The sequence below is a fragment of the Rhinatrema bivittatum genome, chromosome 11, assembly GCF_901001135.1.
Source record: "Rhinatrema bivittatum chromosome 11, aRhiBiv1.1, whole genome shotgun sequence".
Classification (NCBI taxonomy): domain Eukaryota; kingdom Metazoa; phylum Chordata; class Amphibia; order Gymnophiona; family Rhinatrematidae; genus Rhinatrema; species Rhinatrema bivittatum.
In genome coordinates, this window is record NC_042625.1 from 21,670,259 (window position 1) to 21,684,085 (window position 13,827).

General features: G+C 43.4%; 1 protein-coding gene across 2 annotated transcripts in view; it reads right to left on the reverse strand.

Annotated features, from left to right (window-relative positions):
• Nucleotides 1-12,837, reverse strand: part of PSMD9 (proteasome 26S subunit, non-ATPase 9) — a 29,347-nt gene extending 16,510 nt beyond the window's left edge. The window contains exons 1-3 of one of the 2 annotated variants that reach the window (XR_003859187.1): nucleotides 12,628-12,837; nucleotides 10,167-10,269; nucleotides 9,690-9,877 (exon numbers count right to left, since the gene is read on the reverse strand). Coding sequence is in view for 1 of the 2 variants with exons in the window: in XM_029619640.1 (XP_029475500.1) it covers nucleotides 9,690-9,877; nucleotides 10,167-10,269; nucleotides 12,628-12,738 (402 nt within the window). In the remaining variant the exon portion in view is untranslated. The remainder of the gene's footprint in view (nucleotides 1-9,689; nucleotides 9,878-10,166; nucleotides 10,270-12,627) is intronic. The other variant, XM_029619640.1, reaches the window with a different exon arrangement.
• Between the last annotated feature and the right edge of the window lie 990 nt (nucleotides 12,838-13,827).

Sequence of the window (13,827 nt, forward strand, 5' to 3'; positions counted from 1 at the left end):
CAAGGAACAGTGAAAGTAACAATAGTATTTAACAAACATATAATATTATTGTAATAAATTATTTGTAATAAATTGAATTTTTTTAAGGCATTTATACAATTATAAATGTATAAATATTATAAATGTATAAATAGTATAAATTATATTATAAATTATAAATTATATTATAAATTATATTATAAATTATAAATAGTATAAATGTATAAAATATTATTTGTAATAAATTGAATTTTTTTAAGGCATTTATACAATTGTTATTTCTGCAAATTTTCAAAATATAATTAAACTGCAAATGCTTTTGTATAAATATAGAATGACCTAAAAACCAACAGGACAATGTTAGCCCCTAACCAATTTTGAACAATTAATGCAAAATGCAATAGTATAAAGTGCAAAAACTTTTTATATAAATGTTAATTAACCTGCATGACAGTATAACGATGTTAGTCCATAAATGATCCTACAAAGATCTTTGTTTCGCCCGACATCTCTCAAAGGCTTCCTCAGGGATGAACTATAACACCAATATAAACCCTATATCACAACGGGTGTATTTACAAATCTCATCCACGCGTTGAAAATCTTCACACGAAAGAATTGTATGGAAGATCGTAAATCTCTCAAATTCTATCCCAATCGGGACTTCATGTCTTCAAAAATGCTAAATAAAATACAAGCAATAAATGAAGTTTAAGGAACAAGTACCTGATTAACATGCCAAGACCAAAAAACCCCCCAGTTTCAAGGAGGTATGGGGATTCACGTTGGTTGTGCATTTATGTTATAGATGGAGCACTCCGATGTGAGCATATCTGGAATAACCATTTAAGTGAATACCTTTTATAAACATCGGGAAGGTAATGACTGTACTTTAGATTTGGGATGACGGGTTTTAAGTGATGTGGGATGGTTGGCGCTTGTGTAATAACTTGAGTCGGTGTGGGGGTAGGAAAATGGAGTATTCTTGGGATATAAATGAAATCTTGTTTAGTATTTTCAATAGGAGGCTATACCTCCTTGAAATTGGGGGGTTTTTTGGTCTTGGCATGTTAATCAGGTACTTGTTCCTTAAACTTCATTTATTGCTTGTATTTTATTTAGCATTTTTGAAGACATGAAGTCCCGATTGGGATAGAATTTGAGAGATTTACGAGCTTCCATACAATTCTTTCGTGTGAAGATTTTCAATGCGTGGATGAGATTTGTAAATACACCCGTTGTGATATAGGGTTTATATTGGTGTTATAGTTCATCCCTGAGGAAGCCTTTGAGAGATGTCGGGCGAAACAAAGATCTTTGTAGGATCATTTATGGACTAACATCGTTATACTGTCATGCAGGTTAATTAACATTTATATAAAAAGTTTTTGCACTTTATACTATTGCATTTTGCATTAATTGTTCAAAATTGGTTAGGGGCTAACATTGTCCTGTTGGTTTTTAGGTCATTCTATATTTATACAAAAGCATTTGCACTTTAATTATATTTTGAAAATTTGCAGAAATAACAATTGTATAAATGCCTTAAAAAATTCAATTTATTACAAATATTGTATTGATGTTTTTGCATATTCAGTACATGACAGATTTTCCATATTTATTGTTAAAGATTATGTTTTTATGTGGGGTGTGTATGAGATGAATGAGTGGGTTATTTAGATTTTATTGTTAGATAGATTGTTATATATTGATCAAATAAACTGATTCTTTGTATCGATCCTCTTTGTGTGGTATGTATACTGTGTTGTCACTAAGAGGTTGTTTAGTTGTTTATAACCCGTGTGTGATTATACAACATGGAGGAAAGGCATACAGCAACTTGTCTTCCGTCCACTCCTGCACCAAGGCATCTACCCCCAATGAATCTCTCTCGCAACTGAAGAATTGCAGAACTTTCGCATTGCAAGAAGTTGCCAGCAGGTCTAGAAACAGGAAACCTCAGCAATCCAGAATCAATTGAAACGCCTTGTTGGATAGTGCCCATTCTCCTAGGTCCAGACTTTCCCTGCTGAGAAAGTCTTTTCCGGCTCTATGCAAGGCTGAGATCATCTGGAAATGTAGTTCGGCCCATTCCATAAGCTGATTTCCTGTGACACTTGTTGGCTCTTAGTTCCTCCCTGCCGATTTATGTAAGCCATGGTAGTTGCATTGTTCGACATTATCCGGACTGCTAGACCCTGCAGCCTATCGCCAAACTGCAAACATGCCAGCTGGACTGCACTGGCATCCAAACAATTGATGTTCCAGAAAGACTTTAGTGCATCCCAGCACCCTTGCACTGTCAGCTCCTGACAGTGAGCTTCCCAACCATGGAGGCTCGCATCTGTCGTCAGTACTAGCCAGTCCAGTGGTGCTAGGGAAATTCCCTTCCTTAGATGATCCAGCTGTAGCCTCTACTGCAGTCGGGAGGAGCTCTCCATCCGGCAGGTGGAACCAAATCAAATAGTCCTAAGACTGCAGGTTCCACCGAGACTACAGGGAACGCTGAAGAGGACGCATATGTGCTGTCACCCATGGTACCACTTCCAGGGTTGTCGCCATTAAACCAAGTACCTGCAGACAGAACCATACGGTCAGGCGCAGAGTGTTCATCAACAGACATAGCTGTGCCATCAACTTCTGAATTCAAGCTTCCAGCAGGAAAATCTTGCCCTGCTTCGTGTCGAACCGAACCCCAAGGTGCTACAATGACTGAGCAGGCTGAAGACTGCTCTTGGCCAGGTTCACCACCCAGCCGAGCTCCTGCAACAGGGAGATTGCCTCGCGGGTCACCAGGCTGCTCTCTTCCAGCGACTTGGCTCGAATCAGCCAGTCGAATAAATACAGGTGTATTAGGATCCCATCCTGTCTTAATTCTGCTGCAACTACCACCATTACCTTGGAAAAGGTCCTGGGAGCGATGACCAGACCAAAAGGTAGTGCCAGAAATTCATAATGGCGTCCCAGAACTGCAAACTGCAGAAAGCATTGATGCTCTAGTCAAATGGGAATGTGAAGTTAAGCTTTGGACAGGTCCAAAGAGGTCAGAAATTCCCCCGACGGCACGGCCATTATCACTGAGCACAAGATCTCCATGCAAAAATGGGTCACCTGCAGATGACGGCTGACACTTCTGAGATCCAAGTTGGGACGAAAGGATCCCTCTTTCTTGGGCACAACAAAATAAATTGAATATTGCCTCATATTTTCTTGAGACACGGGCACCGGAATCACAGCTGTCAGACTGAGGAGCCTTGCCAATGTATCCTCTACCGCCTGCTTCTTCTGAGGAGGAATGGCAGGGAGAGACCATAAACACATCCCGAGGAATACTACAAAACTCCAGTGCATATCCTTCCCGCAACACCTCCAGGACCCATTGATCCAATGTGATCTCGATCTACCTCTGATAGAAGAGAGAAGGCATCCCCCTATCTCCTGTACCCGGGGGTGGGTCGGCAAATCTTCATTGGGAGGCTCGGAAGGATCCACTACCTGAGCCCATGCCCTTTCTGGGTTGTAAGGACTGAGGCCTACCAAAAGGTTGAGTCTTCTGAAAGGTCACTCCTCTATAAGGTCGAAAATGCTTGGATCCTTAGCACGACCTCTCATGCTTCTTTTCCTCGAGTAATTAGGAACTGGCGATTCGCTCCACTTATTGACCACTTTCTCTAACTCGCTCCCAAACAAGAGCGAGCCTTTAAAGGGCAATTTCATGAGGTTAGTCTTGGAGGTCGCATCAGCCGACCAATTTCTCAGCCATAACTGACACCTGGCTTCTATTACCAAAGCCACCCCTCTGGCTGAGGTGCAGACCAAATCGCAACCTGCATCTGCCAAGAAGGCAGCTGCTGGCTCCATGACTGCCCTGGGATTCTCCCCAGAGTCACTGACCTCCTGAGAGAGAAGGAAACAAGAGCAAGCCACCAAGGTACAACAAGAAGCTATTTGCAAAGTCATTGCCACTGCTTCAAATGCCTGCTTAAGGATCGTTTCACTCCTCCTACCAAGTACATCCTTCACAGCCATTCCTTCCTCTATGGGGATAGTCATCCACTTGGAGACTGCACACAGAAGTGCATTCACCTTCAGAAAACCTGAACGCTCTCTCATCAATGGATCCAGAGGGTACAGGCCTTCCAAAACCTGACCTCCTTTGAAATTAGCCTCTGGGGTGCCCTCAAGATCAATCAATTCTAACACAGGGAAAAAAACAAGAGGCTTCATGCAGAGAAACCAAAATGGGATTTTTCTTTGGCTCAGATGTGGAACCTGCCCCAGGCACTCCCACCATTTTCAAGGTCTGAGAAATCAGGACCGGCAGTACATCTCTATGGAAAAAGCATAGCTTAGTCCTATACGGTTCTAATCTTGGAAGAATTACCATCCTCAAGAGAGTCAGGATCAGTGTCATCATCTGTGCCATCCAGATCTCTATCGGGAAATCCCGCCGTCGCTCTAGGAGTTCTCTGGTGCTTAACAGTAGGTCCAGGCAAGATTTGCACCTAGGACTGCCCTGGGAGCATTGGACGGGGCTGAGGACTGCGCCTGAAGCAAGGATTGCAATCCCTAGAAAAATTCTACCCATGAAAATATAGAAGTATCCAGATCAGGAAGCACCTGAGGTACCACTCACTGAGCTGTCTTCCCCTGCTGAAGAACCAGTTAGAGGAGTTCCAAAATCAGGCACCCCACCTGAAACTTCTTTACCCAGATCTACATCCAGCTGGGAAGAACCAGGCTTAGTGAAATCAGAAGAAGATAATTCTCTAAGCCTCCAAAAAGCACTAGCACAAGGCAGCGGGCACTACTGGCTGAGATGCCAGAATATGACAGGCAGTGCAAAGAGAAAGGCACTTAGGTTTCTTAGATATAGGCGCCATTAGCCCGGCAGCACACTGATCGGTGGCCAGAGGCATGCATCTAGTTTTTTTTGGGGGTTTTTTTAGGTGTCCAAAAAATTCTAGGCATTCAACCTAAGCATCCAAAAATTAGGCGTCTGACACTTAGGCATCCCTAGGATAGGCACCATAAACTTAAGCGCGCACCAAAGCTCAACAGCTCAACTGGTGCACACAGGAAAGCGGATGGCCACTTAAGGTGCCGCTTAACTTGGATGCACAAACTACTAGGCCTGCCTAAGCGTCAAAAAACTGAACGCACAACTTGGACGCATAGCTAGACACACACACTGAACCAACAAACCTGTAGAGGGCAGCCTAAAGCACACGAAACGCCATTGAGGCCCACCACACGGCGTGCAGCGAAAAAGCCTCAGAGCAGGGCCTAGCCTACAGAGGCTGCTCAACCCGCCAGGCTGCCCACATTCCTCGACCTCCCATGGAGCGGGACAAACATCAGAACGGCACACCGAGCACGGAGACCAGGGGGAAGGAGGAAGCCCTACAGCAAAAAAATCCTCTTCCTTTGTCTCTATTTTTTTTTTTTTTTTTTTTTTAAACTTAGCTGAGCTCAGCCTTACCTGGCTGAGTATAGAGACAATCTCTGGCTGCAAGGAGAGAGAGCATATGCTATCACCACCTCGCTCGGCTTCCTGCACCTGCTGTCTTTCAGCTGCTTAGCAGCTGAGTCCACGCCGGCTGAAAAACTAGCTACCAGACCAAGGCACTCATCTGAGGGACCACGGAAATTAACCCAGGAATTCTCAACTGAGGGAGGGACCTTTTGGTATCACCACATGAGAGCAGGGTAAATTTATTTTCCTTATTTCTCCTTTTTCAAATCAAAGCAATCCTTAGTGGGGAGATGCACATCCACCATCTGCTGGAGACGGAGAATACTGGCAGGCTGATGTCACTGCAGGGGTATATATACTGCGACGTCAGTTTGTTCCATCTTCATCTGCTCGTAGAGGTGCATAACCCACTTGTTCTGGATTCATCTGACAGGATGCTAAGAAACAAAATTAAGCTGTGGAATTTATTGCTATAGGACGTAGTAAAGGCCGGTGTTATAGCCTGATTAAGAAAAAGGTTGGACAAACATCTGTAGGACAGATCTATCAGCAATTATTAGCCAGGTACTCTAAGGCACTGGTTCTCAACCTTTTTTTGGCCGGGACACACCTGACAGATGGTTCTCACATGCGTGACACACTGAACATGCAACTATCACAGGGAAAAATATAAAATATGCATTATGCATCCACAGGAATCCCCTCAACCCCCAGCAATGAGCGCAGAGCAGATCTAGGGCATTACCCTGTACAACTCACCATACAAAAAAAGATATTCTGGTTCTGATGACATCTCAGTAAAAGCAAAACAAACTCCCTTTACTACCAGGCACAATAGCCTTCCTTACGAAAAGACAGTAATTTACCACTAATGCATATCCTATTGAGAAAACACAACAAAGCGTTATGTTAAACTAATTCTTTTTCTTTCAATTGTCCTGAATTGTACTCCCTGTTCATTGTAACTTTCTTTCTTCTAATTATGGTTTCCCCTGGTTTTGCGGTAAACCGGTACGATAAGACTTTGTCTTGAGCATCGGTATATTAAAAGAATTTAAATAAATAAAATAAATAAGATTGATACAAATGCCTACATGCTAGTAAAATACCTCACACCTCGATCACATACACAGAACTGACCTTCACCAAGTACAGAAAAACCACAAATTATAAATATGGAGACAGAAACTGGAATGGAAAACCAAAACAGCCACTCTGCATGCAGTGCAAACCTGGAGAAATGGAAAGAGAAATATAGCACCTAACAGACTCTCAGGATTTGCAATAATGCACACAAACTAACCTGCACAAAGTTACACCTGTATTATGGAACACACTCAACAGTAACAGCTTTATCTAAGAAATACTATTAAACCAGGCCCTAAACACTAACATTTCCTACTGGGAAAACAGAATAAGCCAAGCTGCTATAGAGCCCCACACAGAAATAATTGTAAAGCTGTACTAAAAATGTTACAAAACAGCTGCTGAACAGAATAATATCCAACAATTAAAAACTCATAAAAATTAGTAAAACATGTCCAAATATCAATAAAATATTTCAAAACAGCAGTCATCGCACAATACCCAATAAATAAAATGGCAGTCAATCAAGAAAAATAAATTTAAAAAGCCACCTTTACTTACCCTCTCCAGCAACTCTCCTACTCCTTTCCCTTCCAGGCCAATAGCACTCACCATAAGCAGCAAGGGCTGCTGAAGCTCTGTCCTCACAGTCCTCTTCCTTAGCGCCCACAACCAGTCACTCACACACACACACACACACACACCCCCCACGACCAGTCTCGGCCTCTCTCACACCAGTCACCTTCCTGACCAGTCTCTCTCGCAATCACACACACAAGCTCTCACCCAGGCACCCATTCCCATCCACACACACAAGCTCACCAAAAACTTCTTCTTCCTTCACTGCAGGGATGGGCTCCAGTTCCTCCACTGCTTTACTCCGGCGGGCCTTCTTTTTTTCGCCACCACGGGGATGAGCTCCCATGGTGGCCTTGCATCGTCGGGATCGGGTTTTCCTCTTCACTGCCACGGGGATGAGCTCCCGTGGCGGCTTTGCTTCAGAGTTCAACACTGCTATTCCTCCAACCCCACCCCCGGACTATGCAATGCCTGCCTCACCGGCCAATCAAAGGCTTCCTCCCTTCTTCCTATTCCCACTGGCAAGTAGAAGGAAGGAGGCTTCTGACTGGCCTGCGCGGGGGCAGGCAGAATGAAGGCTTTCCATTGGATAGTGGGGGTAGGAAGAAAGGAGGCTTCCATTTGGCATGCAGGGGCTAGAAAAAGGGAGAAGGAAAGTACAACGGGGCAGTGGGACACCAGAAGACACGACACACCTGCCGGGGCTTGGCAACACACTGGTTGAAAATCGCTGCTCTAAGGGATCACCACTTTTACTTCTGGAGGTGAGCGATGAGGAATAGATCTCCCCACTGGGATCTGCTAAGCACTATACAATTCCCAATATAATATTAACCAAAGAACAAATAAAGGCAAACAAAGAACATAAACTGCCATACTGGGTTAGACCAAGTATCCATCAAGCCCAGCATCCTGTTTCCAACAGTGGCCAATCCAGGCCTTAAGTACCTGGAAAGTATCCAAAACTAAGTCTATCCCATGCTACTGATGCAATTAATAGCAGTGGCTATTTTCTAAGTCAACTTGATTAATAGCAGGTAATGGACTTCTCCTCCAAGAACTTATCCAATCCTTTTTTAAACACAGCTATACTAACTGCACTAACCACATCCTCTGGCAACAAATTCCAGAGTTTAATTGTGCGTTGAGTGAAAAAGAACTTTCTCCGATTAGTTTTAAATGCTCTACATTTAAAACATTTACGATTGCCCCCTAGTCCTTTTATTATCTGAAAGAGTAAATAACCAATTCACATTTACCCATTCTAGACCTCTCATGATTTTCAAGACCTCTATCATATCCCCCACCCCCCTCATGTCTCTTTTCTAAGTTAACGACAGCAAGCAAAAAACAAAGGTAAATCAGTTATCATATGACTCACTCAAAGGCTTGGGCCAACATTAAGTGACAAAATTGTGCATTACAAGAGAAAGATATAAAATGTAACCCTGGTCCAGTCTCTCTCTTCAGGTCAGCAATCCTCAAATACAACACAGAGGGCACTCTTGCACAATACTGTTATAGGCAATCCATGCAAAGTACTGAGAGGAGTCAGTCAGGAGTAAATCAGTGCTGCTGCAGGTAGAACAAATTTAAACTAAGGCATAAAACCAGTGGTCTAACCGGTATCCGATGGGTTTGATGGGCTGGAGAATTCTCCAGAGTTACAGAACACCATACCCAGTAGAGGGATGCAGAAACAGCTATGACTTTCTGTAGAAAGCATTAGCAGGCTGATGCAATATCAGGCACGTAGGTCAGCGTGCTGCTTAACATGCGGTTGGATGCACATTTCGGATGTGCTAGATTTACACCCGATTCAATACGGGGATTAGCGCATCCAAAAAGCGCGTCCAATTGAGCACATAGCTAATAGCGCTCATGACATGTAAATTCCATATAGATGAGGCTATTAGCTATTACCCTGCAATTCCAAGAATTGCCACGCAGCCAAGGCACCCATTTTAATGCCCAGAAGCAGGCATTAAAGCATGCCGCGTTCAAGAGCTCCCAAAAAAAATAAATAAATCCTGCTTTCTGTGATTCCTCCTATTAGGATCATCGTGATACAGTAAGAGGAACCACAGAAAGCAGCATCCCCAACATCTGGCCCAATTGAAAGAGTGGATAACTTAATATTAAGTGTCAGGCACTTACTGCCGCTTGCTCCATTCACTGTCACATGTCAATGAAAGGACCAATCCCCTTTCAGAAGGCTGTCCTGAAAGGGGATTGGGTCCTTTCATTAACAGGTGTCAGTGAGGAGGACCAATCAGGAACAGTCCTGCCGGGGGGGTGGGGTGGGGAGGGAGGTCTGGCCAGGTTGTTACAGGTTGTTACAGACACACAGACACTTTCCTGGGCGCCCAATGCAGAGCCTTAGGCACGCACAAATTATCCATTGCGCATCCCTATTAGTGTGGCAGCTCATTTGTCTACTGCATTGAGCACCAGGAGAAGTTGATGTGCGGGCGTTCAAAGAACATGCGTCCGAACTGAGCGCACGTTTTTAACAAGAGGATACTGCATTGGCTTCTAGGCTCTTTTAAGTTACTGTTAAGAGTTTTACCGACGTGCTAGCAGGAGAACCTGCAGTGACAGCATCCACTTTGGCAAAGGCAGGCGGCAGGCTCTGGGTCATGGCCTCTGCTCGAGCCTCCGCCTCATCCTTTTCTCGCTTCTCCTTCTCGCGAGCGTGCAGCTGATGAAGCGACTCTTCTATTTCTTTCATGATGGCCTTATGATCGTTTTGCAGACCTAGGGAAAAAACGACAATGAACAGCGTGGAAAACAGTTCATAGAATATACACAAACCAAAACCATTCCAAGCCTGAGGATCGTAATTTCTACACAAAAGCCTGGAGTGTACTACAAGGTTTCTCCCATGCAGGGAATGATTCACTAAGGGTTTTATCCTATTCTGTGTGTATGGGGAAAAAGGCTTAATGAGCCAAGCCCTTAATGCCTATGGAGAAAAATGCTTCGAGCACTTAAAAGGCCTCATGTATCAGCAACTCTTCAAAAGAAAGCTCACAGAATTACTTACAGATAATGCTGTGCCTGGCAGTACGAACTTGATATAGATCAATATCTGAGCGTGGATATCCTTCACTATCAATCAGAGGCCCATCCATGCCCACTCCTTTTTGCTGTAAAAGGAGAAATTTTTCAGTGTAACTGATAAACATACAAGTGCACACAACTGTTATTCCAAATAATACATTTTTCACACCTCCATTGGACCGAGAGGGCCTTCCTATGGCAGGTCCCTCTTAATCTTAGCCATTAGATGTATGGCCAAATGCTGAGCACTTTATCTTGTAACTGCCACCACAATAAAAGGCCTTGCACAAGGTACCTATGCGAGTTGTGCTACAGTAATAACACAAAGGATTCTTCTACTATGAAAAAGAAACTTGCTTAAAATAGCGCATTTAGGATCAGACGTACTAAAGGGTTTTCTTCCATTTAGTGTCTATGGGAAAACACTTAGTAGACATGGCCCTTAAGAGATTCTTATACCTGTACTCAACCTATGACCTTCTGCTTATAGCTCAGAATATTCCTAAATTAAATGTTAAATAAATGGATGGCCTCATTAATTAGCCCATTTAAAAATCTTTGCAGCAAATGTTAGATTCTGACATTCCTCAGTGTTTAACTGCAACCAGGTTAGCACAATTTGACTGCCATTTTCATCCACCTGAATGCACAGAAATAAAGATAAACAAATAAAAACAAAGAAATAAAACATAAAGCGATCCCTTTTTATTGGACTAATGTAATACATTCTTTAACTAACTTTCGAGAGCCAACAATTTTTTTTTTCAGGTCATCTTTTGCTCATTTGAATTCTGACCTGAAGAGGAGAGAGAGCACTAGCTCTCAAATACTAATAGTTTAGTACAGTAAAAAAGGATTACTTATGTTATTTTTTTTTATTTTGTGTGTTTAACCTTTATTTTATTTCTCTGCAAACCAGGTGTCTCTAAACAATGCTATTTAAACAAATCCAAATCTGGTTTAAGTTACTCTTTTTAATGGCACTTTCTTAAAGATAATGAGGTCTATAATCCAAATCTGGTTTAAGTTACTCTTTTTAATGGCACTTTCTTAAAGATAATGAGGTCTATATTGTCTGGCTAAGTTTGGCACTTAGCTGAATAAACACCAGGATTTGAAAATCCTGCTGGTTGAAAACTTATCCAGTTACGTCCAAATAAACCTATCGAGCAGCTAAGTTAGCCAGATAAATAGAGACTCCAGAGACTGCCCTAGCAGCAGGACAACTGCAGTGCCTTACTAGAGGACTGGAGAAGACCAATATAAGGCATTACAGTAGTCCAAGGATGAGAGAACCAGTGAATGTATCACAGTTTTTAAATCTTTTTCCTGAAAATAAGGACAAAGTCTGCACTTTGCTAATCTGAGGCTTTAATGATAAACAATAGTCTACACTCATGCTTTCAGTACGGGCCTGAGTAACAACTGGAATTGTGAAACCCTCAGTCAAAGAACATATGGTTATGTCATGTCTATCCAACTATGTAAACCATGTTTCAGCTCCTAAACTCACAGAGGTCCAGGATTATACTTTGGGGTATGCTGGGGGCAAGGGTCAGCTGAAGTTCTCATCACAGAAATGGCACCCTGCAATAGATGAGGGGCAGAAAGAAGTGCTGAGAGCTGGCAATAGGGGCTGACATCTTGAGCAGAAGTGAGAATCAGTGCTGCAGGGAGAGGACAGGCACCTAGGCTCCAGTCAGTCGGAAGGCCTGCCCATAGGTACAAGAACACCTCTTCCACACGTATACACCCAGTGGGAGTATACACTTTCTACTTCTTAACAACACTATTGCTCAATACTACATGAATAATAGAATCTTATTTTTACAAGAAAGAGGTTAATTCATGTTTTAAATTGCACCTAATAAACTGTATTATGTACATTTTTTTAAAGGCAATAAGCATTTATTTCAAATATTTACCACCTTCCAGATAAAAAAAAAAATCACAAGAAAATGATACAAAATATATAAACGAAATGTAATAAAACTACAAATTCATAAAACCTCTAATACACCAGGAGTTTGCGATGGTACTATGAGCCTAGAAAGTGTAGAATTATTTTTGGTGACCACCCTCGCCTCTCAAAAATAACTGTAGAAAGCTGGAGCCTGAGGGAGAGCCAGCAACGCTCGGATGTACCGACTCTTCCAGCCTCAACTGCTCAGTCGCCTGCACAAACATCTGGCAGAGAAATAACTACAGGGAAGGGCGGAGGAAAGTGACTGCGCAAATCCGTGGGGGGAGGGGGAAGCTGGATTCTTTGCGGGCCCCAAATCCGTGGGCCACTTGACGCACCCCCTTCAAAGGCCAGGAGTGCCCAAAAGCCCAGCTCGGGAGCTCCTGGCCCACGTCGCGCGTGGCTCCTTCTTTATCTCAGCACCCGCAGATTCCGTTTTTCTTCTGCTTAGTCACAGGTCAAGGCCGGCAGCAACACTCACATCCTCCAGCACTTCGTAGTAGGCTTTAATCTGCCCCTCCAGCTCGTCCTTCCTCTTCACCAGCTGCTGCACGTCGCTCACGGTCACAGGCGCTTTCCCGGCCTCGGACATCTTCCTGCCGCCAGTCCGCCCCACGCAAGCCGGAACCGGCAAACTACAAGTACGGAGACCCGGAGGCGCTCGCAGCGACGGAAAGCGGAAGGGGGAGGGCGGAGCATCAAACAGCGCATGCGCCAAGTCAACAACACCTTTCACATTCCTGCACAAAATTATCAGCCTGATCTGTTTGCCCGAAGAGAGATGGGGCTTATTTAATATTGAAGAGTTATTCAAAACAATTCCAATTTGATTAGTCGGCATATTAAGGAAATGCTCAGATGACTTACAATAAAATTTGTAGATAATTACAAATAAATTAATAACTAGAATAACATGAACTAGATGGTAAGTGTTCTTGGCTGCTGTAAGAACAGGCCGCTGGTGCTGTTGAACTACCTATTACTATTATTCCTCTGCAATCTGCATCAAACTATTTCTATCCAGTCTTGGTCAATACAGATGTAAATACAGTGTAGATGATGTAAAAGCATTGGACAGACCCCAAATGTCAAACAACAGAGGACAGCTTGCTGCAGCTCCTCCCCTGTCAGCCAAGGTGCTGGGAAGAAGAGAGGAAGGACTGAGTCTGAAGCAGACTGAGGAGAGAGCAGAAAAGAGCCACTCTGCTTCCCAGTCCGACTTCATCTATTCCTGTCCTTCAAGAATAGAGGCTTGGCAATTTCTGGAGCCAGAAGAAGCAGCTGAACAAATGAGACAGCAGCGGGTTGGCACAGACCACACCCCCAACCAATGGTGATTGGCCAGGATTATTAATAGAGGCCTGTACTTAGACCCCAAATAGGTCAAAGTCTTTGCTGCTTCTGGGGACTTGGGGCCTTTTTTTGTGCTTTTTTCCAGTTTCTTTTCTGCAGGGTTGTGTGTTACTTCACAAAGGGGTCTTTTAGTGGAGAGAGTGTGTGATTGCTATTACTGAGGTGACATCTGATTCTGAATATATTTTGTTTGTAGGGGGAATTGCAAGGGGAAATGCTCTAGCTGTGCTGTGCACCCACTCTTGGGGAAATTTCTGTGGCTGTGGAGTGTGTATTACAAAAGAGAAGGTGCATCTCCTGAAAACTCCAGGCCCTGCTGCAGAAGCAG